The sequence below is a fragment of the Anabas testudineus genome, chromosome 21 (genome assembly GCF_900324465.2).
Source record: "Anabas testudineus chromosome 21, fAnaTes1.2, whole genome shotgun sequence".
NCBI classification, from domain to species: Eukaryota; Metazoa; Chordata; class Actinopteri; order Anabantiformes; family Anabantidae; genus Anabas; species Anabas testudineus.
The window spans coordinates 1381930-1403448 of record NC_046629.1 but is presented as its reverse complement, the minus strand read 5'-3'; the positions used below and the strand labels follow the sequence as shown (position 1 = coordinate 1403448).

Sequence of the window (21519 nt, the reverse complement as noted above, 5' to 3'; positions counted from 1 at the left end):
TTTAAAAGGTCTTTTTTAGGAAGCTCAGGTGTGATGAGGGGAAGTTATAAACTGCATGGTCAGGACTTTTGGCTTAACTATGGAATGTAGGATGAATTTGCTTCCTCTCCACGCTAAGTGACAACATCAGAAAAACGCTTGGGCCGAGGGGACAAATGATTCTCCTTCCTGTGATTCAAACACAGATGACTGGTAACCATAAACAATCTGAAAGTGGGATAGCTGGGGAAGTAGGTGGCAGAGAGTTGAGCACATATGCAACCCAGACCACATTGCTAAGCTGGTTCAGGGGAGCACAGAAGTCAGACGCCGGTCACCAGCTCTCGGTTTAATCTTTCTGTCTGGCCATTGGACTCTGGGTCACATTCAGAAGATAGGCTGATAGAAATCCCACAAGCTGGACCAGAAATTGGCAGTAAACTCGGAACCTCTGTCTGAGACAATATTGTGGGGGAGTCCATTAAGACGGAAGCAGGTCTGCGATTTCCTTGGCTGATAGGAGTTTAGGCAGGAGAATAAAAGCTGTCAACGGTCAATGTTCTCCTTTTGGTGGTGCCTGAAGATTGCACAAAATCACACCTGACCAACATTGATCCCCAAAAATAATGAATACTTTATTGATCCACTTGGGGACGTTGTGGTTGGACCCTGGGGTTCATAGACGACTGCTCTAGCACCTGAGTCCCTAATGTCTGTATATTAATCAGTGTTTATCAGATGATTTTGGTTGGACAACATTTAGAGATATATTAGAGGATTAAACAGAGGTGTCATTGTTTTCCTTTGTTTACGTCTGCACTCATATTTGTGGTCCCCTTTTCGTTTCAGATACTACCCTCCTCCTGCATGTTTCTGTCTCACTGCATGGCATTAACCCCCATCTGGTTCAACTGTGTCTCGTTATCTCCAACTCACTTCTACATAAGCCACTCCACTCCGCTTCCTCCCTGTCAGTCCGTCGTCTCTGCTGAGGAGATCTCTCCTGTACCCAAGCCTGCACGACCAGTTCTCCTCTAAGAACTCTTAGAACTATTTCTAGTATATTGTATGTATGATAATCTTCCTGCCCTGTGTGCAGTCGCCTTTAGTTTCTACCGTTTGTCTTTAGTTTGGATTCTTCTGCCTGCCACCTTTCATTAAACAACGTTCACTACTCCAGCCTGCCTATGTCATGCTATTGGGTCCTCACCTCATTGTGCTTGTGACAAGACGATGGTATGACTTCATGAATTTCTTTACAAATAAAATTATAACTATTAGAGAAAAAATTGATCAGATCATCTCTGCATATGGCATGGATGGTCCTGTTTGTATAAGAGCTCTAAATTTATTTTTCAGACCTCACTCGTACTTAGACTGCTTCCTCCCTGGAAGGACATTTTTTAACATGTCAAAATAAAGTGAACTAATGTTATAAACCCTGATGAATTGTTAGAGTAATTGTAATAACACTGCAGAGATGCCATCTGTTACGAACAGGGACTGACGGGACGAACGAGTAAGAACAAAAGGATATTTATTAACAAAAAGGGCAGGGGACACAGGGAACTAACAAACACGAACAAAGTACCAAACGAAAGAGACCCGAACACACGGTGGTAAGTTCAAAGTGACAAACAAAACACTGCAGCGACGCAGGCAAAAGACAAACTAATAAAACAACAAAACATACAAAGTACCAACTAAGAAACCACTAGACAAAAATACAAACTACAACTCACTAAAAGAAATACAAAGTGACAAACGAAAATCACTGCCGAGGGCAGGAAAACGAGAACAAAACATACAAAAGTAACAGGACAAAGTATCAACAAAAAAACACTGCATGAACGCAGACCAAACAAACCAAAGGTACAAACAAAATGGAGGTTCCTGACGAACCAACAGACAGACAGACTAACCAGATTCTTGGAGGAGTAGTGTGAGAGCATGAAAGTCAATGTGCGACAAACCAGCACCGAACTGAGGACTGAGGGGTGCTTTTAAAACAGAGTGATGCACAGGTGACTTGAGTCTGTAATTAGTCCGGTGTGTGGAGTGGAGGGTGGAAAGTGGAGGAAGTCCATATATGGTGTGAGACAGGAGGGTGAGACCAGAACAAAACAAAACCAAAGCTGCAGACAGGGGCAGAGGGAGGAACTGTAACAGCCATCAACCGATCTGTTATCTATAAAGCTAAATCTGTAGAATCACAGTTGTGGCAGGGCTGTGACTTCTTTACTTTATAGAAAGTCTTGTATTTAATATTTTCTTCATTCCTAACATGCATTCAAAAACAGATTGCTTTGTAATTGTGGTGACCTCAACGCCAGATTTCATTATTACTCCATCACTATGATTCTGTTCAAATGCAGAAACATAGCAATGATAAACACTCTATTTGCTTCCCACCACTAAAACTCTACTTGTTGCTCCTTCAGATGCATGTTTTGTGAATACAATAATTTGTGAATACAATAAAAAAGTTATACTTTTTATACTACAAATTGAATTTCCTCTCACCTTATAAAACAAAAATCTCAAGAATTGGTGTATAAAATGTTAGTAAAATTTAGTTTAGAGAGGAAGATATTTGTTGACATTTCTGCACTGGCGGCACTTCACTGGAGTTTCCACACTGTCTGTCTCAGAAGCTCCAATTCCATTTTTTATTCTTGTCACGAGGCCAGACTCAGACTCTGTGGATCTCATTAAACTTTCCATCATGAGAAACACTCTTGAGGCTTGAGGTGTTAGGTGTTGTCATACTTTCGGTTCTGTTCTTTGGAGTTCTGTGAAACTTTTAGGAGGAACAAGCAAACATTGAAAAGAACACCATGCCTTCAGTGAAGTATGGTGGTGGCTTGGTGATCCTCTGGACATGTTTTGCTTTCTCTTGTGCTGAAAACCTGCAGTGTGGTATTGTGACAGTAGTCTGAGATGGAATTTCAAAGAGATCAGTACTTATATGATTGGAAAGGTGGGACAACTACACGGGCAGGGTTGACCATAACTCAAAATTCAGTTCTTCCTCTTCATCAGATGAAGTGCACACCTTAGAAACTGAGGCCACTGGTTTTACAACTTCATCATGTTGACAGGTCTGTCATTTGCAATCCAGAGTCTAGACAATGTAATTTAAATAAAAATCAAACTCTGTCAGACTTTGTTGTGTTCTGGAGTCGACCTTTGAGTGTTTGGAAATACTCAGGAATGCTTGTCTTTGACTTTTTAAGCATAATCCGCTTTTTCCTTCAGCACCGTTAAAGGAACTCTTACATCCAAACTTAAGAACAAGAATGAACCCAATAGGCTCTCAAGCAACTTCATGGAATGCAAGCAACATGTGGAACTTCCCTCAGTTCTTCATAGAATCAAAACTGTGTTTTTGTAACACAGATTTCAAGGTCTCATGAAATCTCTCTGACTTCTCCTGGCTTTCAAGATGGTACTATGTTTTATGATCAATGGCAATCACACGTTTAAGGACCCAAACATTTTTGACTTAAAGTTTGTACTTTGGCCATTATGAACGACCTTAGGCACACAAATCATTTCAAGGAACTTTACGAGAACTTTTGTAATAACTGGAGCTGTTTTTATTTGTAGAGGGGTCATCTGGAAATGCAACATCTGTCATATGGTGGGAACTAGGGCTGGGCATTATTGGTGTGAGGCTGATCCAGTACATATCTTAATACACTGCAGATTTGATCCAACAATATCAGGAGTAGTCTTTATTTAATGAGTTTATTTATTATGTCACAAGAAAAAATTAATCCATGTTATCACCTGTCTTACAAGTTACTGACTTTTCCGTTGAAAATGTAAGCTTCAAATGTGTGGCTGTGTTAAAAAAAACATTTTTTTACATTACATTTTTCTACAGCCATTCAACATTCATGTTAAGAAATGTATTTTTATGTCAAATAAAAATTTACGAGGAGATATAGTAAGTGAGAAGCAGACTGATAGACATAGTTGATGTTGCCACAGAAATCAACTGCATGATGTCATTTAATGGCCACAGAAAATTGTAGGAGAACACAGGCCTCAGTAAAACAGGTCTAAAACCACTCATGGATTCAGCGTTTGAAAAGGTTGTTTACATGTTAGTCAGTCATGATGTAACGTTTAATGAGATCCACGGAGGTTGAAGAAGTCTTTAAAACATTTCACAGCTCTGTCAGGTCCCTCAGCAACATTAACGGTGAGCACATATTAAAGGTTATTGTGAATGAACAGGAGAATTTTTACAATTTTATCAGATGTGAACTTACACTTATTTTAATCTATAAAGTGAAACAGCATTTGTTATCTGTCATTTCCAATTATTAATCATTTAGTCGTATTTGTAAATGGAGAAAGAACTAAATATATCATATTTAATTCTAGATGGACATGTAGAACTTAAAAAATATAGATACATTTATTTTATCATGTTTTTTATTGTATATATTCTAATACTCTGCAGTAATTCTACGATTGTGTACCTCATCAGCAAACACCAAGACCTCCATGAGCCTATGTACATTTTCATTGCAGCTTTGTTACTGAACTCTGTTCTTTTCAGCACTTCTATCTACCCAAAACTACTGATCGACTTCTTGTCTGAAAAACAGATTATAACTTTTAAAGCCTGTATTGTTCAATATTTTATGTTTTATTCTTTAGGTGGTTCATCATTCTATCTGTTGGCAGCCATGTCCTATGACAGATATGTTTCTATATGTAAACCTCTGCAGTATCCAACTATCATGACAAAAACAACTGTCAGTATCTTTTTATCTTTAGCTTGGCTTCTGCCTGCATGTCAGTTTATGGGGTTAGCAACAATAGTCTCTAATCTACAGCTGTGTAGCTTCACTCTTCAAGTCATTTTTTGTAATAACTCAATTTACAAACTTCAGTGTGTGAGTTCAAGAGTAATCTCTATTTATGGTGTGATCAATTTACTAAATATAGTTGTTTTTCCTGTGTGTTTCATTATTTTTACATATGCCAGAATATTCTTCATATGTTCCAGAAGTTGTGCACAAGTTCAGAAAAAAGCTGCAAAGACATGTTTACCTCATCTGCTGGCTCTCATCAATGTTTCTTTTTTCTCAGTATATGAAGTTATTATAGTTCGAATGGAATCTGATCTTACAAAAACTGTTAGTTTAATAATGACTTTACAATTAATTTTGTATAATCCTCTTTTAAATCCAATTATATATGGACTGAAAATGAAAGAAATTTCTAAACACCTCAAAAGGTTTATGTTGTTGTGATAAAATATTTTAACGACATACATTTTATTAATTTATTAATGAATGTTTTGTATTGTGAGGTGTATCATTACTGTTTCAATTCTATTCAATACTATTTGTACAGCACCAAAACACAACAAAAGATGTCTCAAGGCACTTTACAGTGTTTAAGGTTCAAAACCTTACAGAATATAACTGTATACAGAGTTTTATAAAAAAAACAAAAAAACAAGTCCACTGAGCAGCACCAGGAGACAGTGGAGAGGAAAAAACTCCCCCTAGAGAAGAAACCTCCAGCAGAACCAGGCTCAGGATGGGTGCCTATCTGCCTCGACCGGTTGGGGTGAGTAAATGAATAAAGTCTTCAAACAGAACATACAGAATTTAAAGCTAAAGACCAGATCTAGCAGCCGTCATGGGTCTGTCTACAGAGATGAAGTCCTGAAATTGTCTGTGTGGTGTCAGGCTAACAACCTGATCCTGAACACCACTAAGACCAAGGAGATCATCCTGGACTTCAGGAAGCACAGAGCAGACCCACCTCCACTCGGTGACTGCGTGGAGAGGGTCCACAGCTTTACCCTCCTGGGCACCACCATCTCGGCTGACCTCACTTGGTCCATCTGTCACTGTTTCGGCCTGGCACCCGGCCGGCATTGGATTTTCCTCTCTCCCTCTCCCTCAAGACTCCGCCCAACAGCCACTTCTCTCCCTCTGCTCCCAGTCATTAATTGCACATTGGCTCAAGCTGTGTCACCCTCTCTTCGCCTGCTCCTGCTCGTCCTCCACAACCCTGTCTGCCTCCCCCCCTGGATTCTCTGGACTTTGGACATTATTACCTGGTTTTATGTGAGTGTTTTTCTGCCAATGAGCAGCGGTTTTCTTTTGTACTTTGGTTTCTGGTTTGTTACTTGCTTCTCCGCCATTTTGGTAGTTTTATGTTGTTACTTTGTCCTCGTGTTTCTGCCTGTTTTTGTAGTGTTGTACTGTTGTACTGTTGACACCCCCCTTAGTTTCCGTTTTTTGTAGTGTTCTCTAATAAATGCTCTTTTCAGTTCAAGCCTGCCTCGTCCCTTTCCCTCAGTGTGTGACACCATCAATACCAAGACTGTCATCAAGAAGGCACAGCAGCGTCTGTACTTCCTGAGAGGGCTCAGGAAGAACAATGTAGATCAGGAGCTGCTGGTAACCTTCTACCGCTCAACCATCGAGAGCATCCTGTCCTACTGCATCACAGTGTGGTTGGTGCAGTTGAAGATGTGTTGGAGAACACCACATAGCTGAGGAGCACAGACTTTCAGCACCCTTCCTGATTCCATCTGGCCCTACAGCTTTTTTTGGGGTAAAGCCTGTTGGAATCCACCAGTTGTCTTTCTGTAATGCAGGGTTATGTAAAGTAATCAAACATACAGATCACATACATGAAGAACCGTACCAAATATGTGCACTTGCTTCCTGAAGGTATAGTGTGATTTTTATTAAAACAACAACTTTGGTAATTTTCTAAATTAATCAGATTTTCAACAATCTGCTCAACCATCACTGGATACAAGTCCAGCAGCCAGGTGACTGAGGGAACTGTGGACCGGGCAAACTAATTTAATAATTTTTTTAATAGATTCCAAACTGAGCCTCAGAACCACCTGCACTTCAGCTTCACTACAGGCTCCTCAGTTCCTCCCCCACACAACTCAGCAATGTCCAGCTCAGCAGATCAGGTGAGAAGATAGCTGAACAGGCTTCATCCCCAACTTGGAGTGGATGGCACCATCATACATTGACTCCATCGTACCTACACTCACCTGGACAAGCCCGGGGCCTTAGTGAGGATCATGTTTTTTGATTGCTCCAGTGCATTCAACACAATCTGACCTGCACTGCTGGGAGAGAAATTAAAAAACATGCAGGTGACACTCCCCTGATTTCCTGGATCAAGGACTACCTCACCAACCACCCACAGTACGTCCACCTGCGGAACTGTGTGTCTGACACTGTGGTCTGTGTCAGAGCCAGATGTACTTTCTGAGCAGACTCATTCATCGCTGCAGCACCATGCTGAGGATGTTCTATGAGTCTGTGGTTCCAGTGTCATCTTGCTGTGGTCTGCTGGGGCAGCAACATGAAGGACACTGACAGACTAAACTGGTTCTGGGGGTGGAGGTGGACCCTCTACATATTGTATCTGAGAGGAGGATGCTAACCACACTCCTCTTGATCCTGGACAAACCCTCCCACCCACTACATAGTGTGTTGGTGGAGAGAGAAGCACGTTCACCCAGAGACTATGCAACATCAAGTGCTCCACAGAGAACCACAGGAGATCCTTTCTGCCAGTGACCATCCAACTGTGCAACCTTTACGTCTGTAAGGTGGAGGGATATTGACTATCAGTATTTGTCATTTATTTGTTGTCATTCCACCCTAGTCTAATGTTATTGATGTATAATCGTCCATCTTTATAATTCTGTGTATATAAAGTTTTCTGTATTGATGTTGTTTTTAATTCATGTTGGTGTGGATCTTTTCTGGTTGTGGTTCCTTTTCTTTTGTCTGAATTGAGAGCAACCTTATCAAGGCAAAACTATTTCCCTCTGGGGATTAATAAAGTTTTTTGAATATTGAATCTTTGAACCCCATTAATGAAGCAAGTCAACAATAGGAAGACACTAGTCACAGTAATGGCCAATAGCCTGCAACCTGAATTAGCTTATTAGTCTGTTCCATAGACCTCTTTGGATTTGTGCTGATCCTCATCCAAAAAAGAAATTATGAGAGAAAAGTATGTTTGTCTTTGTCATTTCTTTATTCGTTACCCGGGGAGAACTGTACACATAACATGTGGTACATGACAACTCTGAATCTCTACGTCCATATGCTTCTTTTTCTATGTGTGCTTAAAGGCTTTCTACCAATAACTACCTGGAGGTGAGTGATGATGCACACAGAGTTGAAGCAGGGGAAAGGAACAACAAAGGAGAGAACAGATCGGGGGACAACACTCACGTAACAGAAGGGTAGACAGGAAGCAGGTTCAGGTCAGACAGGTCTGGTGAGGGGAATCACACAGAGACAGGGTCGAAGCGGTGTAGGGCCAGGTCTGGTAATGTGAGCAGGGGGAATGACGGGGAGTAAGCAGAACTCACAACACCAGGGGATCAGACAAGAGACATGGTCCAAGGCAGGCCGAGTCCGAAAAATCCAAAATAAGTCAGTCCAAATGAAATGCTGGGTAGTTGAGGATAGACTATCTGGCAGGGGAGAAAGGTGAGCAGGTCTGTGTATATAGTCTGGAGGAAACCAGGTGCAGTCAATTAAGGTGAGTGAAGGTAATCAGAATGGGAGGAGGAAACAGGACGTTGCCCAAATAAGGGCATGGGGAAAAGCCATGCAGCAAGGAGGCTGGAACCGTGACATACTTACTAACTGTGTAGGAAACAGGAAACAAGAGCTAGAGGTCGCGGAAAAGGTAATTGGAGGGAACAGGGCAGACAAAAAATAACTATCTGGACTCCCCAATAACTTATAGACATTAATTGTTATATTGGACTGCCTGCTGCCTACACATCATGTAATCACCCATATGAGGATGGGTTCCCTGTTGAGTCTGGATCCTCTCAATGTTTCTTCCTGTTGCCTTCTCAGAGAGTTTTTCTTGCCACCGTTGCGCTCGACTTGTTCATCAGTGACAATCTCTTTATTATGACAATCTGTTTATTATGATTCATACACATTCACTGTTCATGTAAACTTCCATAGTCTCTTTGGTTGTGTAAGCCTGCTTTGTGACAATGTCAATTGTAAAAAGGGCTATACAAATAAAATTGAATTGAATTGAATTAAATTGAACAAACAAGACTGACAGCTGACACACTAGCAAAGACCAACAGAAACAGGACTAACTTTAATACAGAGACAGTAATGATCACAAAACACCTGTTACCACTTGGACCAGCTGAGACACGTCAAAACTAAGAAAAGAAAAAAACAAGAAACTTACAGAAACTGCCCCAGCTGGTCTGAGGTGAGAACTGTAACACAAGAGTTAAGTGTGTGTGCATGAGATCTCCTTATTGTTATATTTCAAGGCAAAATTTGTCTTTTATAGGGATGGTTGAAAATACAATTAGAAATAACATCATTAACGCTTAAATTATTGGTTACTTTGATAAACTTATGAATGTTGTGGCCAAATGCAGTTTAGCATACAGACCAGGAAAACTGCAACATTTCAGCTTATGATTTTAACAAATGGTCTTAAACATAATTAAGAAATCAAGTCACCATCTGTTAGCTCTTTTCAATCAACACAAACTTGGTGCTAGTGCTGCTTCAGAGTCACTTCAACCTGTAAATCATCTAATAAACTGTTTGCTTTTCCACAGGCCAGATATCATCACTACATCACTATTTATATCTGCATCCATCTGTGTTGCAATCTTAAGGTTTTGTGAACCTACACTAACGTCAAAATCCTTAAAACAACGCAGCTCCAATGCATTTCTGCTACTCATTATGATTCCTATGGACACATAAAAAATGATGAGAATTTATAACATTAGTTCACTTTATCTTGACAAAACAACCTCTTGATATGTTTAGAAATTTCCTTTGATTTCTGTCCATATATGATTGGATTAAAAAGAGGATTATACAAACCGAACTGTAAAGTCATTATTAAATGTGCAGTTGTCAGAATATCAGAATCCAGTCGAACTGCAATGACATCATATGTTCCCAAAACCAAATAGTTGATTAAAACCAGCAGGTGAGGTAAACAGGTCTGTGCAGCTTTTTTCCTGACTTCTCCACAGCTGTGATAACATATTATAAGAATCCTAGTGTAGGTAAAAGTGATAAAGATAACAGGAAAAATATTTACATTCAGCAAAATGAGCACACCATAGATAGATATCGCTTTTGAAGCTACACAAAAAAGTTTGAAAAATGTGTTATTACAAAATATCACTTTCAAAGTGAAGCTACAGAGTTTTTGATTGGAACACATTGTTGCTAATCCAGCAAACAGACATGTAGGTACAATCCAAGCTAAGGCCACAAATATGCAAACAGTTGTTTTTCTCATAATATTTGGATATTGAAGAGGTTTACATATAGACACATACCTGTCATAGGCCATGGCTGTCAACAGTAAAAACTCAGAAGAACCTAAAGTATAAAACATAAAATATTGAACAAGACATGCTTGATATGATATGATCTGTTTTTCAGATAAAAAGTCGATCAGTAGTTTAGGGTAGATATTAGTGCTGAGAAGAACAGAGTTTAGTAACAAAGCTGCAATAAAAATGTACATAGGCTCATGGAGGTCTTGTTGTTTCCAGATCAGGTACACAATAGTAGAATTACTGCAGAGTATTAGAATGTACATGATAAAAACAAACACGAAACAAAGGTATCTGTACTTGAGAAGTTCCACGTGTCCACCAAGAACTAAATACGTTATATTTAATTCTTTCCCCATTAATAATTATCACATGAAATCCTAATTCAAACAGGCAGAAAGAGGATTATATGAACTATAACCGAGACAAAAAGTAAGCATCCACAGTAAGCTGACTTTTAAATGAACTCAGTATGTTCTGTTTGGACAGTTCAAACCTGTGAATTTGTTTTATCTCACTACCTAATCCTCTGTGGATCTCATTAAACTTTCCATCATGAGAAACTGTGTTAGAAACTTTACATCACTCTTGAGGCCTGAGGTGTTAGGTGTTGTTATACTTCTGTAACTAAGTCCGTACTATTCTCCCTTTTTCATATCCATAGTGTATTATTTGGTACAACTGTCATATCTCAAATCATATCTCAGTGGAACGCAGACAGTGCTCTTTGTTCCTGCTGTCTTTCCAGGTCATAAATGTTTGTTACAAACTCACTATGTTCTTCACTCTGCAGACTGCTTCAACACTCTGCATGAATTTTCGCCTTTCTTTGCAAGGAAATAAAACTCATAAAGACAGTTCAGTCCATAGGTTACTATTTCACCTCTCACCTCAGATAATTCTTAACAGTTAATGTTTTATAACAATTCAAAAGAGCACACATTTGAAAATGGTATTTTCTCAAGCACATCTGCTGCCACTAATTGTCAGGTTTGATTGCATATTAGAAAAAAAAGAGAAAAAAATAAAGGATATTTGAAAATTTTAAATAGAAATTCTCAAAGATCATTGGCTTTCACGAAAAAGGATACCAAAAAGTGAATACACTGATTGGTCCAAATGACACTCTTGGAAGCACAGTTTACAAGTTTGACATTAAAGTAACTCTGGCTACACATGGCAGAAAAAGGAAGCCATTAAGGGCTGCAACCAGATTTCTGAGGAGACACGTAGAGAAGACCCTTGAGTGACTGCAAAAGATTGTTAGTAAGACTTGGTAGCAACAAGCACTGAGGATTCTGTGCCAGAACTTCAGAATTAACCCCTACTGACCTAAAGCACAAGACAAGTTGGCTCCAATATGTTCAAAATATAGGACACAGGAGCTTTTGGGTTCTGTTCTGTGGAGTTCTGTGAAACTTTTAGGAGGAACAAGCAAACATTGAAAAGAACACCATGCCTTCAGTGAAGCATGGTGGTGGCATTGTGGCATTGTGTCATCTCATTTCTGGCATCTGTCATTTCCAATTATTAATCATTTAGTCGTATTTTTTAATGGAGAAAGAACTAAATATATCATATTTAATTCTAGATGGACATATAGAAGTTAAAAAATACAAATACATTTATTTTATCATGTTTTTTATTAGTATATATTCTAATACTCTGCAGTAATTCTACTATTGTGTACCTGATCTGGAAACACCAAGACCTCCATGAGCCCATGTACATTTTCATTGCAGCTTATGTTCCAGAAGCTGTGCACAAGTTCAGAAAAAAGCTGCAAAGACATGTTTACCTCATCTGCTGGCTCTCATCAATGTTTCTTTTTTCTCAGTATATGAAGTTATTATAGTTCGAATGGAATCTGATCTTACAAAAACTGTTAGTTTAATAATGACTTTACAATTAATTTTGTATAATCCTCTTTTAGATCCAATTATATATGGACTGAAAATGAAAGATATTTCTAAACACCTCAAAAGGTTTATGTTGTTGTGATAAAATATTTTAACGACATGTTTCGTATTGTGAGGTGTATCATTACTGTTTTAATTCAATTCTATTCAATACTATTTGTACAGCACACAACACAACAGACATCGTCTCAAGGCACTTTACAGTGTTTAAGGTTCAAAACCTTACAGAATATAACTGTATACAGAGTTTTATAAAAAAAATAACAACAAGTCCACTGAGCAGCACCAGGAGACAGTGGAGAAGAAAAACTCCCTTTAGAGGAAGAAACCTAGATCAACCTAGACCTAGATCAGATCCTCGACCAGTTGGGGTGAGTTAATGAATAAAGTCTTCAAGCAGTGGACTCGAACAGCCTGTACTTCCTGAGAGGGCTCAGGAAGAACAATGTAGGTCAGGAGCTGCTGGTAACCTTCTACCGCTCAACCGTCGAGAGCATGCTGTCCTACTGCATCACAATGTGGTTTTCTCATTGCACTGAAGCTGTGGAAGAGGCTCCAGAGGGTGGTAAAGACAGCGCAGAGGATCATCGGCTGCCCTCTCCCCTCCCTGAAGGACGTTTACCTGTCACTCTGCCTTCCCCCTGTTTGACCTGCTACCCTCTGGCAAGAGATACAGGTCCATCAGAACCAGGACAAACAGACTCAGGAACAGCTTCCTTCCACAAGCAGTAATCGTACTTAAGTATTTTTTTATTTTTATTTGACTACTTGTACATACTTAGATTTAGATTTACAGTACCACCACTTCAAGGCTGCTACAATTTCGTTGTATTCTTGTACAATGACAATAAAGGCTTCTGATTCTTATTCTGATGCTGATATCCACAAAGTCCATGATCCACGGAGTCAGGGGAGTCCATCTTTCCAAGATGGCGGCGCGGCAGTAGCTCGCAGCGGCCTCTCCGGAGACCAACAATGGTGCTTTTCGTGGTTTTCCGTGTTTTTAGCACGACCACACACAATCATGACCACCAACAACAGTTGTGTTCGGGTTTACAATCGCCAGACGCTGCTTTGACTCAGGTATAATGCACCGACCAAGCTGCATGACGATCTGCAGGACGACCTCCGCGACCTCGGGTTACGACCTCGGCCACGAACATCAGGCCCCCAGTCTCCGGCCTTGCCTGAGGCAGAGTCCCGGACGCCGCCATCAACCTACACGGCCTAACCGCGTTTTGAGCCAGCAGGAACCCAGCTCTGTGCGGTAAGAGTCGCGGCGGTGGTGTGTGTGTTTTTATTAACACGGACTGGTGTAAGGACTCTGTACTGGCTTCCAACTACTGTTCACCACTTGTGGAGTTTGTGACTGTTCAGTGCAGACCTTTTTATTTACCGAGGGAATTCACCACTGTTTTCATTTTTGGAGTTTACATCCCTCCTAGCGTTAGCGTTAATGCCAAAGAGGCGTTGGGTGAACTACATGGAGCTATCAGCGACGTGCAGAATGCCCAACCTGACGGCCTGGTCATCATTGCCGGAGATTTCAACCATGTAAATCTCAAGTTAGTGCTCCCTAAACTCCATCAGCATCTGGACTTTGCAACGAGAGGGGACAACGCGCTGGATCGTGTTTACAGCAACATCCCCGGCGCGTACCGAGCGGAGCCCCGCCCCCACCTCGGATACTCAGACCACATCTCTGTTATGCTAATTCCAGCATACAGACCACTTGTCTGACTCTCCCAACCGGTTCTGAAGCAGGTAAAGACCTGGCCAGCAGGAGCCATCTCTGCTCTTCAGGACTGCTTTGAGTGCACCAACTGGGACATGTTCAGGGAGGCTGCAACCACTGGTGATTACGTCAACTTGGAGGAGTACACATCATCAGTTACCAGCTATATCAGCAAGTGTGTTGATGATGTGACCATCTCCAAGACCGTCACTACACGCTCCAACCAGAAACCGTGGATGACTGCTAGGGTGCGTGCGCTGCTGAAGTCGAGGGACTCCGCCTTCAGAGCAGGAGACATGACGGCCTTAAGAACAGCAAGGGCTGAACTGTCCCGAGCCATCAGAGAGGCGAAGCGCGCGCACGCCAGGAGGATCACTTTGAGGACAGCGGAGACAGCCGGCGCAGTCCCAGCTTCCACCCTCACTGGACCCTCTGCAGTTTGCATATCGTCCAAACCGTTCCACGGACGATGCCATCACCACTACTCTCCACTTGGCCCTCAGCCATCTGGACAACAAAGACACATATGTTCGAATGCTGTTTATAGACTTCAGCTCAGCATTCAACACCATCATTCCCCAGCAGCTGATTGGGAAGCTGAGCCGACTGGGTCTGACCACCTCCCTCTGCAACTGGATCCTGGACTTCCTGACTGGGAGACCCCAGTCAGTCCGGATCGGGAACAGCATCTCCAGCACCACCATGCTGAGCACTGGGGCCCCACAGGGCTGTGTGCTCAGTCCACTGCTGTTCACTCTGCTGACTCACGACTGTGTAGCGATGCACAGCTCGAATCAGATCATCAAGTTCGCTGATGACACGACTGTGGTGGGTCTCATCAGCAAGAACGACGAGTCAGCGTACAGAGAGGAGGTACATCAGCTCTCAGCCTGGTGCAAGGCCAACAACCTGTCTCTGAACGTTGGGAAAACTAAAGAGATGGTTGTTGACTTTAGAAGAGCAAAGAGTGACCACTCTCCACTGACCATCGATGGAGCGTCAGTGGAGATCGTCAAGAGCACCACATTTCTTGGTGTTCATCTGGAGGAGAACCTCACCTGGTCACTCAACACCCGCTCCATCAGCAAAAAGGCCCAGCAGCGTCTCTACTTCCTGAGGAAGCTGAGGAAAGCCCATCTGCCGCCCCCCATCTTGACTACATTTTACAGGGGGACCATTGAGAGCATCCTGAGCGGCTGCATCACTGCCTGGTTTGGGAACTGCACCGTTTCGGATCGCAAGGCCCTACAGCGGATAGTGAGGACAGCTGAGAAGATCATTGGAGTCTCTCTCCCCTCCATCACGGACATTTACACCACACGCTGCATCCGCAAGGCTACCTGCATTGTGGACGACCCCACCCACCCCTCACACCCGATCTTCACACTTCTGCCATCAGGGAAGAGGTTCCGGAGCATTCGGGCCTCACAACCAGACATTTGAACAGTTTCTTCCCCCAAGCCATCAGGCTCCTCAACACGCACACCACAAACTGAACCGAGCACACACACACACTCTCTAGATTTGTCGTGTTTCCATCTTTCAGATGTAAATTGTATTCATTTCCACTATTGGTCGCTGCTGTTTTGTGTTCTGTGTTCCACTGTCTTCAGACGTCGGTCTACACTTTCTCTTTGTGTTCTTGCACTGTTTGCACTAGGTTGCACAGGATGCACTTTATGTGTTTTGCTAGGATTACTTAGCAGTCCTCAGCCCCATGTTTGTCTTGTTGCCGTTTTATGTAGCACCATGGTTCTGGAGAAACGTTGTCTCATTTCACTATGTACTGCTTCAGCTATATGTGGTTGGAATGACAATAAAGCTTCTTGACTTGACTTGACTTGAGTGTCAACCTGAATGTTTTTTGATTTCTCCCCCAGCAGTGCAGGCCGGATAGTGTTGAATGCACTGGAGAAATCAAAAAACCTCACTAAACCCCCAGGCTTGTCCAGATGGGTGTAATGGGTGAAGTGGATCGAGATCACCTTGTTTTGGGGGTCTCGGTGCAGTTGTTTTGGAGCGCACTCGAGTGCGATTACCGTGTTCACACCGGACAAAACGAACCGCACTAAGAGGGAAAACAAACTTGAGTCAGATTTAATCAAACTAAATCCTGTAGGTGTGAAAGCACCCTAACAGAAACAGGACTAACTTAAATACAGAGACAGTAATGACAAGACACAAAACAGGTGTTACTACTTGGACCAGCAGAGACACGCCCCCAAAGGGGAAGAACCACAGCAATAGGAAAACAAAAAAACAAGAAACTTACAAAGACTGCCCCAGCTGGTCAGAGGTGGGAACTGTAACACAAGCCAAATGCACTTTAGCATTGTCTGCAGGGTGTAAACCCAGTTCAGCAGTCATCCTTTCACTCTTCTCATGCAGACCAAGAAAACTGCAACATTTCAGCTTATGATTTTAACAAATGGCCTTAAACATAATTAAGAAATCAAGTCACCATCTGTTAGCTGTTTTCAATCTACACAAACTTGGTGCTAGTTCTAGGCTGGTTCTAGTGCTGCTTCAGAGTCACTTCAACCTGTAAATCATCTAATAAACTGTTTGCTTTTCCACAGGCCAGATATCATCACTACATCACTATTTATATCTGCATCCATCTGTGTTGCAATCTTAAGGTTTTGTGAACCTACACTAACGTCAAAATCCTTAAAACAACGCAGCTCCAATGCATTTCTGCTACTCATTATGATTCCTATGGACACATAAAAAATGATGAGAATTTATAACATTAGTTCACTTTATCTTGACAAAATAACCTCTTGATATGTTTAGAAATTTCCTTTGATTTCTGTCCATATATGATTGGATTAAAAAGAGGATTATACAAACCGAACTGTAAAGTCATTATTAAATGTGCAGTTGTCAGAATATCAGAATCCAGTCGAACTGCAATGACATCATATGTTCCCAAAACCAAATAGTTGATTAAAACCAGCAGGTGAGGTAAACAGGTCTGTGCAGCTTTTTTCCTGACTTCTCCACAGCTGTGATAACATATTATAAGAATCCTAGTGTAGGTAAAAGTGATAAAGATAACAGGAAAAATATTTACATTCAGCAAAATAAGCACACCATAGATAGATATCGCTTTTGAAGCTACACAAAAAAGTTTGAAAAATGTGTTATTACAAAATATCACTTTCAAAGTGAAGCTACAGAGTTTTTGATTGGAACACATTGTTGCTAATCCAGCAAACAGACATGTAGGTACAATCCAAGCTAAGGCCACAAATATGCAAACAGTTGTTTTTCTCATAATATTTGGATATTGAAGAGGTTTACATATAGACACATACCTGTCATAGGCCATGGCTGTCAACAGTAAAAACTCAGAAGAACCTAAAGTATAAAACATAAAATATTGAACAAGACATGCTCGATATGATATGATCTGTTTTTCAGATAAAAAGTCGATCAGTAGTTTAGGGTAGATATTAGTGCTGAGAAGAACAGAGTTTAGTAACAAAGCTGCAATAAAAATGTACATAGGCTCATGGAGGTCTTGTTGTTTCCAGATCAGGTACACAATAGTAGAATTACTGCAGAGTATTAGAATATACATGATAAAAACAAACACGAAACAAAGGTATCTGTACTTGAGAAGTTCCACGTGTCCACCAAGAACTAAATACGTTATATTTAATTCTTTCCCCATTAATAATTATCACATGAAATCCTAATTCAAACAGGCAGAAAGAGGATTATATGAACTATAACCGAGACAAAAAGTAAGCATCCACAGTAAGCTGACTTTTAAATGAACTCAGTATGTTCTGTTTGGACAGTTCAAACCTGTGAATTTGTTTTATCTCACTACTTCATTCTCTGTAGATTTCATTAAACTTTCCATCATGAGAAACTGTGTTAGAAACTTTACATCACTCTTGAGGCCTGAGGTGTTAGGTGTTGTTATACTTCTGTAACTAAGTCCGTACTATTCTCCCTTTTTCATATCCATAATGCATTATTTGGTACAACTGTCTATCATATCTCAGTGGAACGCAGACAGTGCTCTTTGTTCCTGCACTCTTTCAGGGTCACAACCTACCACTTCTATGCAGGAGTGTATGTTTGTTACAAACTCTCTATGTTCTTCACTCTGCAGACTGCTTCAACACTCTGCATGAATGTTCGCCTTTCTTTATAATAATAATAATGAAAACTTTATTGATCCCCTTGGAGGGGATTATGGTTGGAGAGCTGCTAGACGGTAATTCAGCACTACACTAGGGGGTTTCGGTGTCTTCTCCAAGGACACCTTAGCAAGTAGCCAAGAGGAACCGGGAATCAAACCACTCACCCTGCAGTTCGTAGACAACTGCTCTACCACCTGAGCTACTGCCTACTTTCCTTTGCAAGGAAATAAAACTCATAAAGAAAGTTTAGTTTATTTAGGTCAGTTGTGTTTTTTACTAACCTAAGTTGGCTCCAGTATGTTCAAAAGGACACATGATTCTTTGGGTTCTGTTCTGGGGAGTTCTGTGAAACTTTTAGGAGGAACAAGCAAACATTGAAAAGAGCACCATGCCTTCAGTGAAGTATGGTGGTGGCTTGGTGATGCTCTGGACATGCCTTGCTTTGTCTTGTAATGGAAACCAGCAGCGTGGCATTGTGACAGTAGTCTGAGTTGGAATTTCAAAGAGATCAGTACTTCTATGATGACAAAGGTGGGACAACTACAGGGTTGACCATAATTCAAAATTCAGTTCCTCCTCTTCAGATGAAGAGCACACCTTAGAAACTGAGGCCACTGGTTGTACACCTTCATCACGTTGACAGGTCTGTCATCTGTGATCCACAGTCTAGACGAGGGGTATCCATTCCTGGTCCTTGAGGGCCACTGTCTTGCTTGTTTTGCAACCAGCCCTGCACTTCCTGCTTCAGTTATCAAGAATTCTTCCCGCATAGTGGTGGTAAAATGCACAATCACAACTATGTTGTTTTGTTGCTGTTGTTACTGCTATAGTGTGTTTTGGGTGACTTAAATCAATGCCGGGTCTTTATTACATTGTAGTTAAATACTAGCTATTTTATTGTTGGTACCTGTTTATGAGGACGTTTTTAATTAAATCTGTCTATTTTAAGTTGATTTATCTACATCTTTATTACAAACTTACTGTTGTATAAAAGGGTTGATTATACTAGTGTTCTCTGTCTGAAGTTTACAGTCCAGTATACTTTTAACTTTTAACCACGTTTTAAATCCCAAATATGAAAAACTCCACCTTGTACACATGCAATTCAAAACAGCAGCTCTTCTATGAATATGGTCCACATATCAGAACCACCTGAGTTGTTAGCTTAAATTATGGTATGATTGATAAAACTTAGTTGATGCCAACTTGTTAGCTAAAGGCTAAAGCCAACAAAGTCTCAATTATGATACTTGCAGGACCTCCGAGACTCACACCTGATTGCCTAATTTAATTTTCAAATGATTATACTTAAGCGTCCGATAGTTTGCCACGCACAAATTAATTATTACAAGTTTTTTTGCCTGCTGTCCTTTTCTCTCTTCTCGTTCCACTCACCCCAACCAGTCGAAGCAAATGGCAGGCGACCCTGAGCCTGGTTTCTTCCTTCAATAGGAGTTTTTCCTCTCCTGTCTGTATACAGTTATATTTTATAAAGTCTTAAACCTTAAATCTACATTAGATTCATGACATGTTTTTAAATCACTGATTGTTTTCTGGTAGTGGATCCCATTGTCCTTTCTTAAAAGGGCACTGGTGGGGAGATCTAGTGAAATATTTAATAGATCACTTTGGAACAGAAGATTTAAATTGTAAGTAAAATACCCAAAAATTAAAAGAAAAACAAAAACTCAAAACATAATAAGAGTTCATGTCAATTGTTACTTCCATCCCAGTATATGGCACGTTGTCATCATCTTCCAAAAGCATGAACATTGTACTCATGTACTCTTAACATTGTGGTTTAGTGTCATGTAATAAAGCATTTGCCCAAGTGAAAGACATCAAACAATGCTGCAACTTTAAACCTCCAGGGTCTGGTTAAGTTCTTTACACATTTGAATCTGTTCTGTTGATGGAATTAATGAGATCCATTGAGGATGTGAAATCTAATAAACCCTTTCCACAGCCTCAAACTGTTCACTTTCCTAATATTGCCATTGCATTTACATTACTATGACTGTGAATGAATAAGACAGGTTTGTTTGATGTTAGTATTATTGTCATAGTAGCAGTTTTATTTGTACATGTTGGTTATGCAATGGTTTGCTTCATTATTAAACATCATTAATGGATGATGAACCTAATGTAACATATATAACTCTTGGTGGGCATGTAGAAGTGCACAAATACAAATATCTTTATTTTCTGATCATATTAACATTTTATATTCTAATCATAAGCTTTAATGTCACCATCGTTTGTCTTATTTGGATTCACAGAACCCTCCATGAGCCTATGTACATTTTCGTTGCAGCTTTGTTAGTGAACTCTGTTCTTTTCAGCACTACTATGTACCCAAAACTGTTAGTTGATTTTTTATCTGAAAAGCAGATCATATCTTATTCAGCCTGTCTCTTTCAATTTTTTATATTCTATTCTTTAGCTGGGTCAGAGTTCTTACTGTTGGCAGCTATGTCCTATGACAGATATGTGTCTATATGTAAACCTCTGCAATATCCAACTATCATGAAAAAAGGAAGTGTCAGTATTTTCCTGGTTTTAGCTTGGCTTGTACCTGCTTGTGAGATCGCAGTCTTAGCAATGCTGAGTGCTGATATGAAACTCTGTAATTTAACTTTAAATGGCATTTTTTGTAATAATGCAATTTACAGTCTTCACTGTGAGAATTCAAAAGCACGATCAATATTTGGTGTTGTTGCTTTGATAATCACTGCACTTTTCCCTCTGCTCTTCATACTTTTTACATACACAAGGATTCTTATAATATCTTATCTAAGCAGCAGAAGTGTCAGGAAAAAAGCTGCTCAGACTTGTTTACCACATTTGTTGGTTTTAATCAGCTTCTCCTCTTTGTGTGCATTTGATGTCAGTATAGTTCGACTGGGATCCGAGCTTCCAAAGACTGTACATTTAATAATGACTTTACAAGCAATTTTGTATCATCCTCTCTTCAATCCAATCATTTATGGACTAAAAATGAAAGAAATTACTAAAAATGTGAGAAGATTGTTGTGTCCAGGAAAAGCTATCTAATGTTAGTTAGTCGGTTAGTCATTTCACTTGTTCTAATAATAATGCAGAGAATGTTGTGATCCATGGGTATATTACATACACATTTGTTTCCATATTGTAGTAATAGAATTTCTGGTAATGTAATGATAACTAGCCATCTAAAGGGAGAGTTTTTCTAAAGAATCTCTCAAAAGTTATGCATTTTTCTTTTGTTTCAGTGTTTTCAGTATATTTTCAAAAGGCGAGGTTTGAGACTTTGCTAATGTGTGAAATGAAAAACCACTGAGACTGTTGTTGTAATTCTAAATCATATAGTTT

The 21519-nt window shown here is 40.3% G+C and overlaps 2 protein-coding genes across 2 annotated transcripts; both read left to right on the top strand.

Annotated features, from left to right (window-relative positions):
• Window positions 1-4337: 4337 nt before the first annotated feature.
• LOC113173282 (olfactory receptor 6N2-like) lies at window positions 4338-5252 on the top strand. Its single transcript, XM_026376686.1, has one exon. The coding sequence runs from the start codon at window positions 4338-4340 to the stop codon at window positions 5250-5252; it is 915 nt and encodes a 304-aa protein (XP_026232471.1).
• Window positions 5253-20295: 15043 nt separating this feature from the next.
• LOC113173281 (olfactory receptor 11A1-like) lies at window positions 20296-21222 on the top strand. Its single transcript, XM_026376685.1, has one exon. The coding sequence runs from the start codon at window positions 20296-20298 to the stop codon at window positions 21220-21222; it is 927 nt and encodes a 308-aa protein (XP_026232470.1).
• The last annotated feature ends 297 nt before the right edge of the window (window positions 21223-21519 follow it).

Bases quoted from the DNA above. Each gene is read 5' to 3' on its own strand.
- LOC113173282 (XM_026376686.1), top strand. From the start codon at position 4,338: ATGGAGAAAGAACTAAATATATCATATTTAATTCTAGATGGACATGTA.
- LOC113173281 (XM_026376685.1), top strand. From the start codon at position 20,296: ATGGATGATGAACCTAATGTAACATATATAACTCTTGGTGGGCATGTA.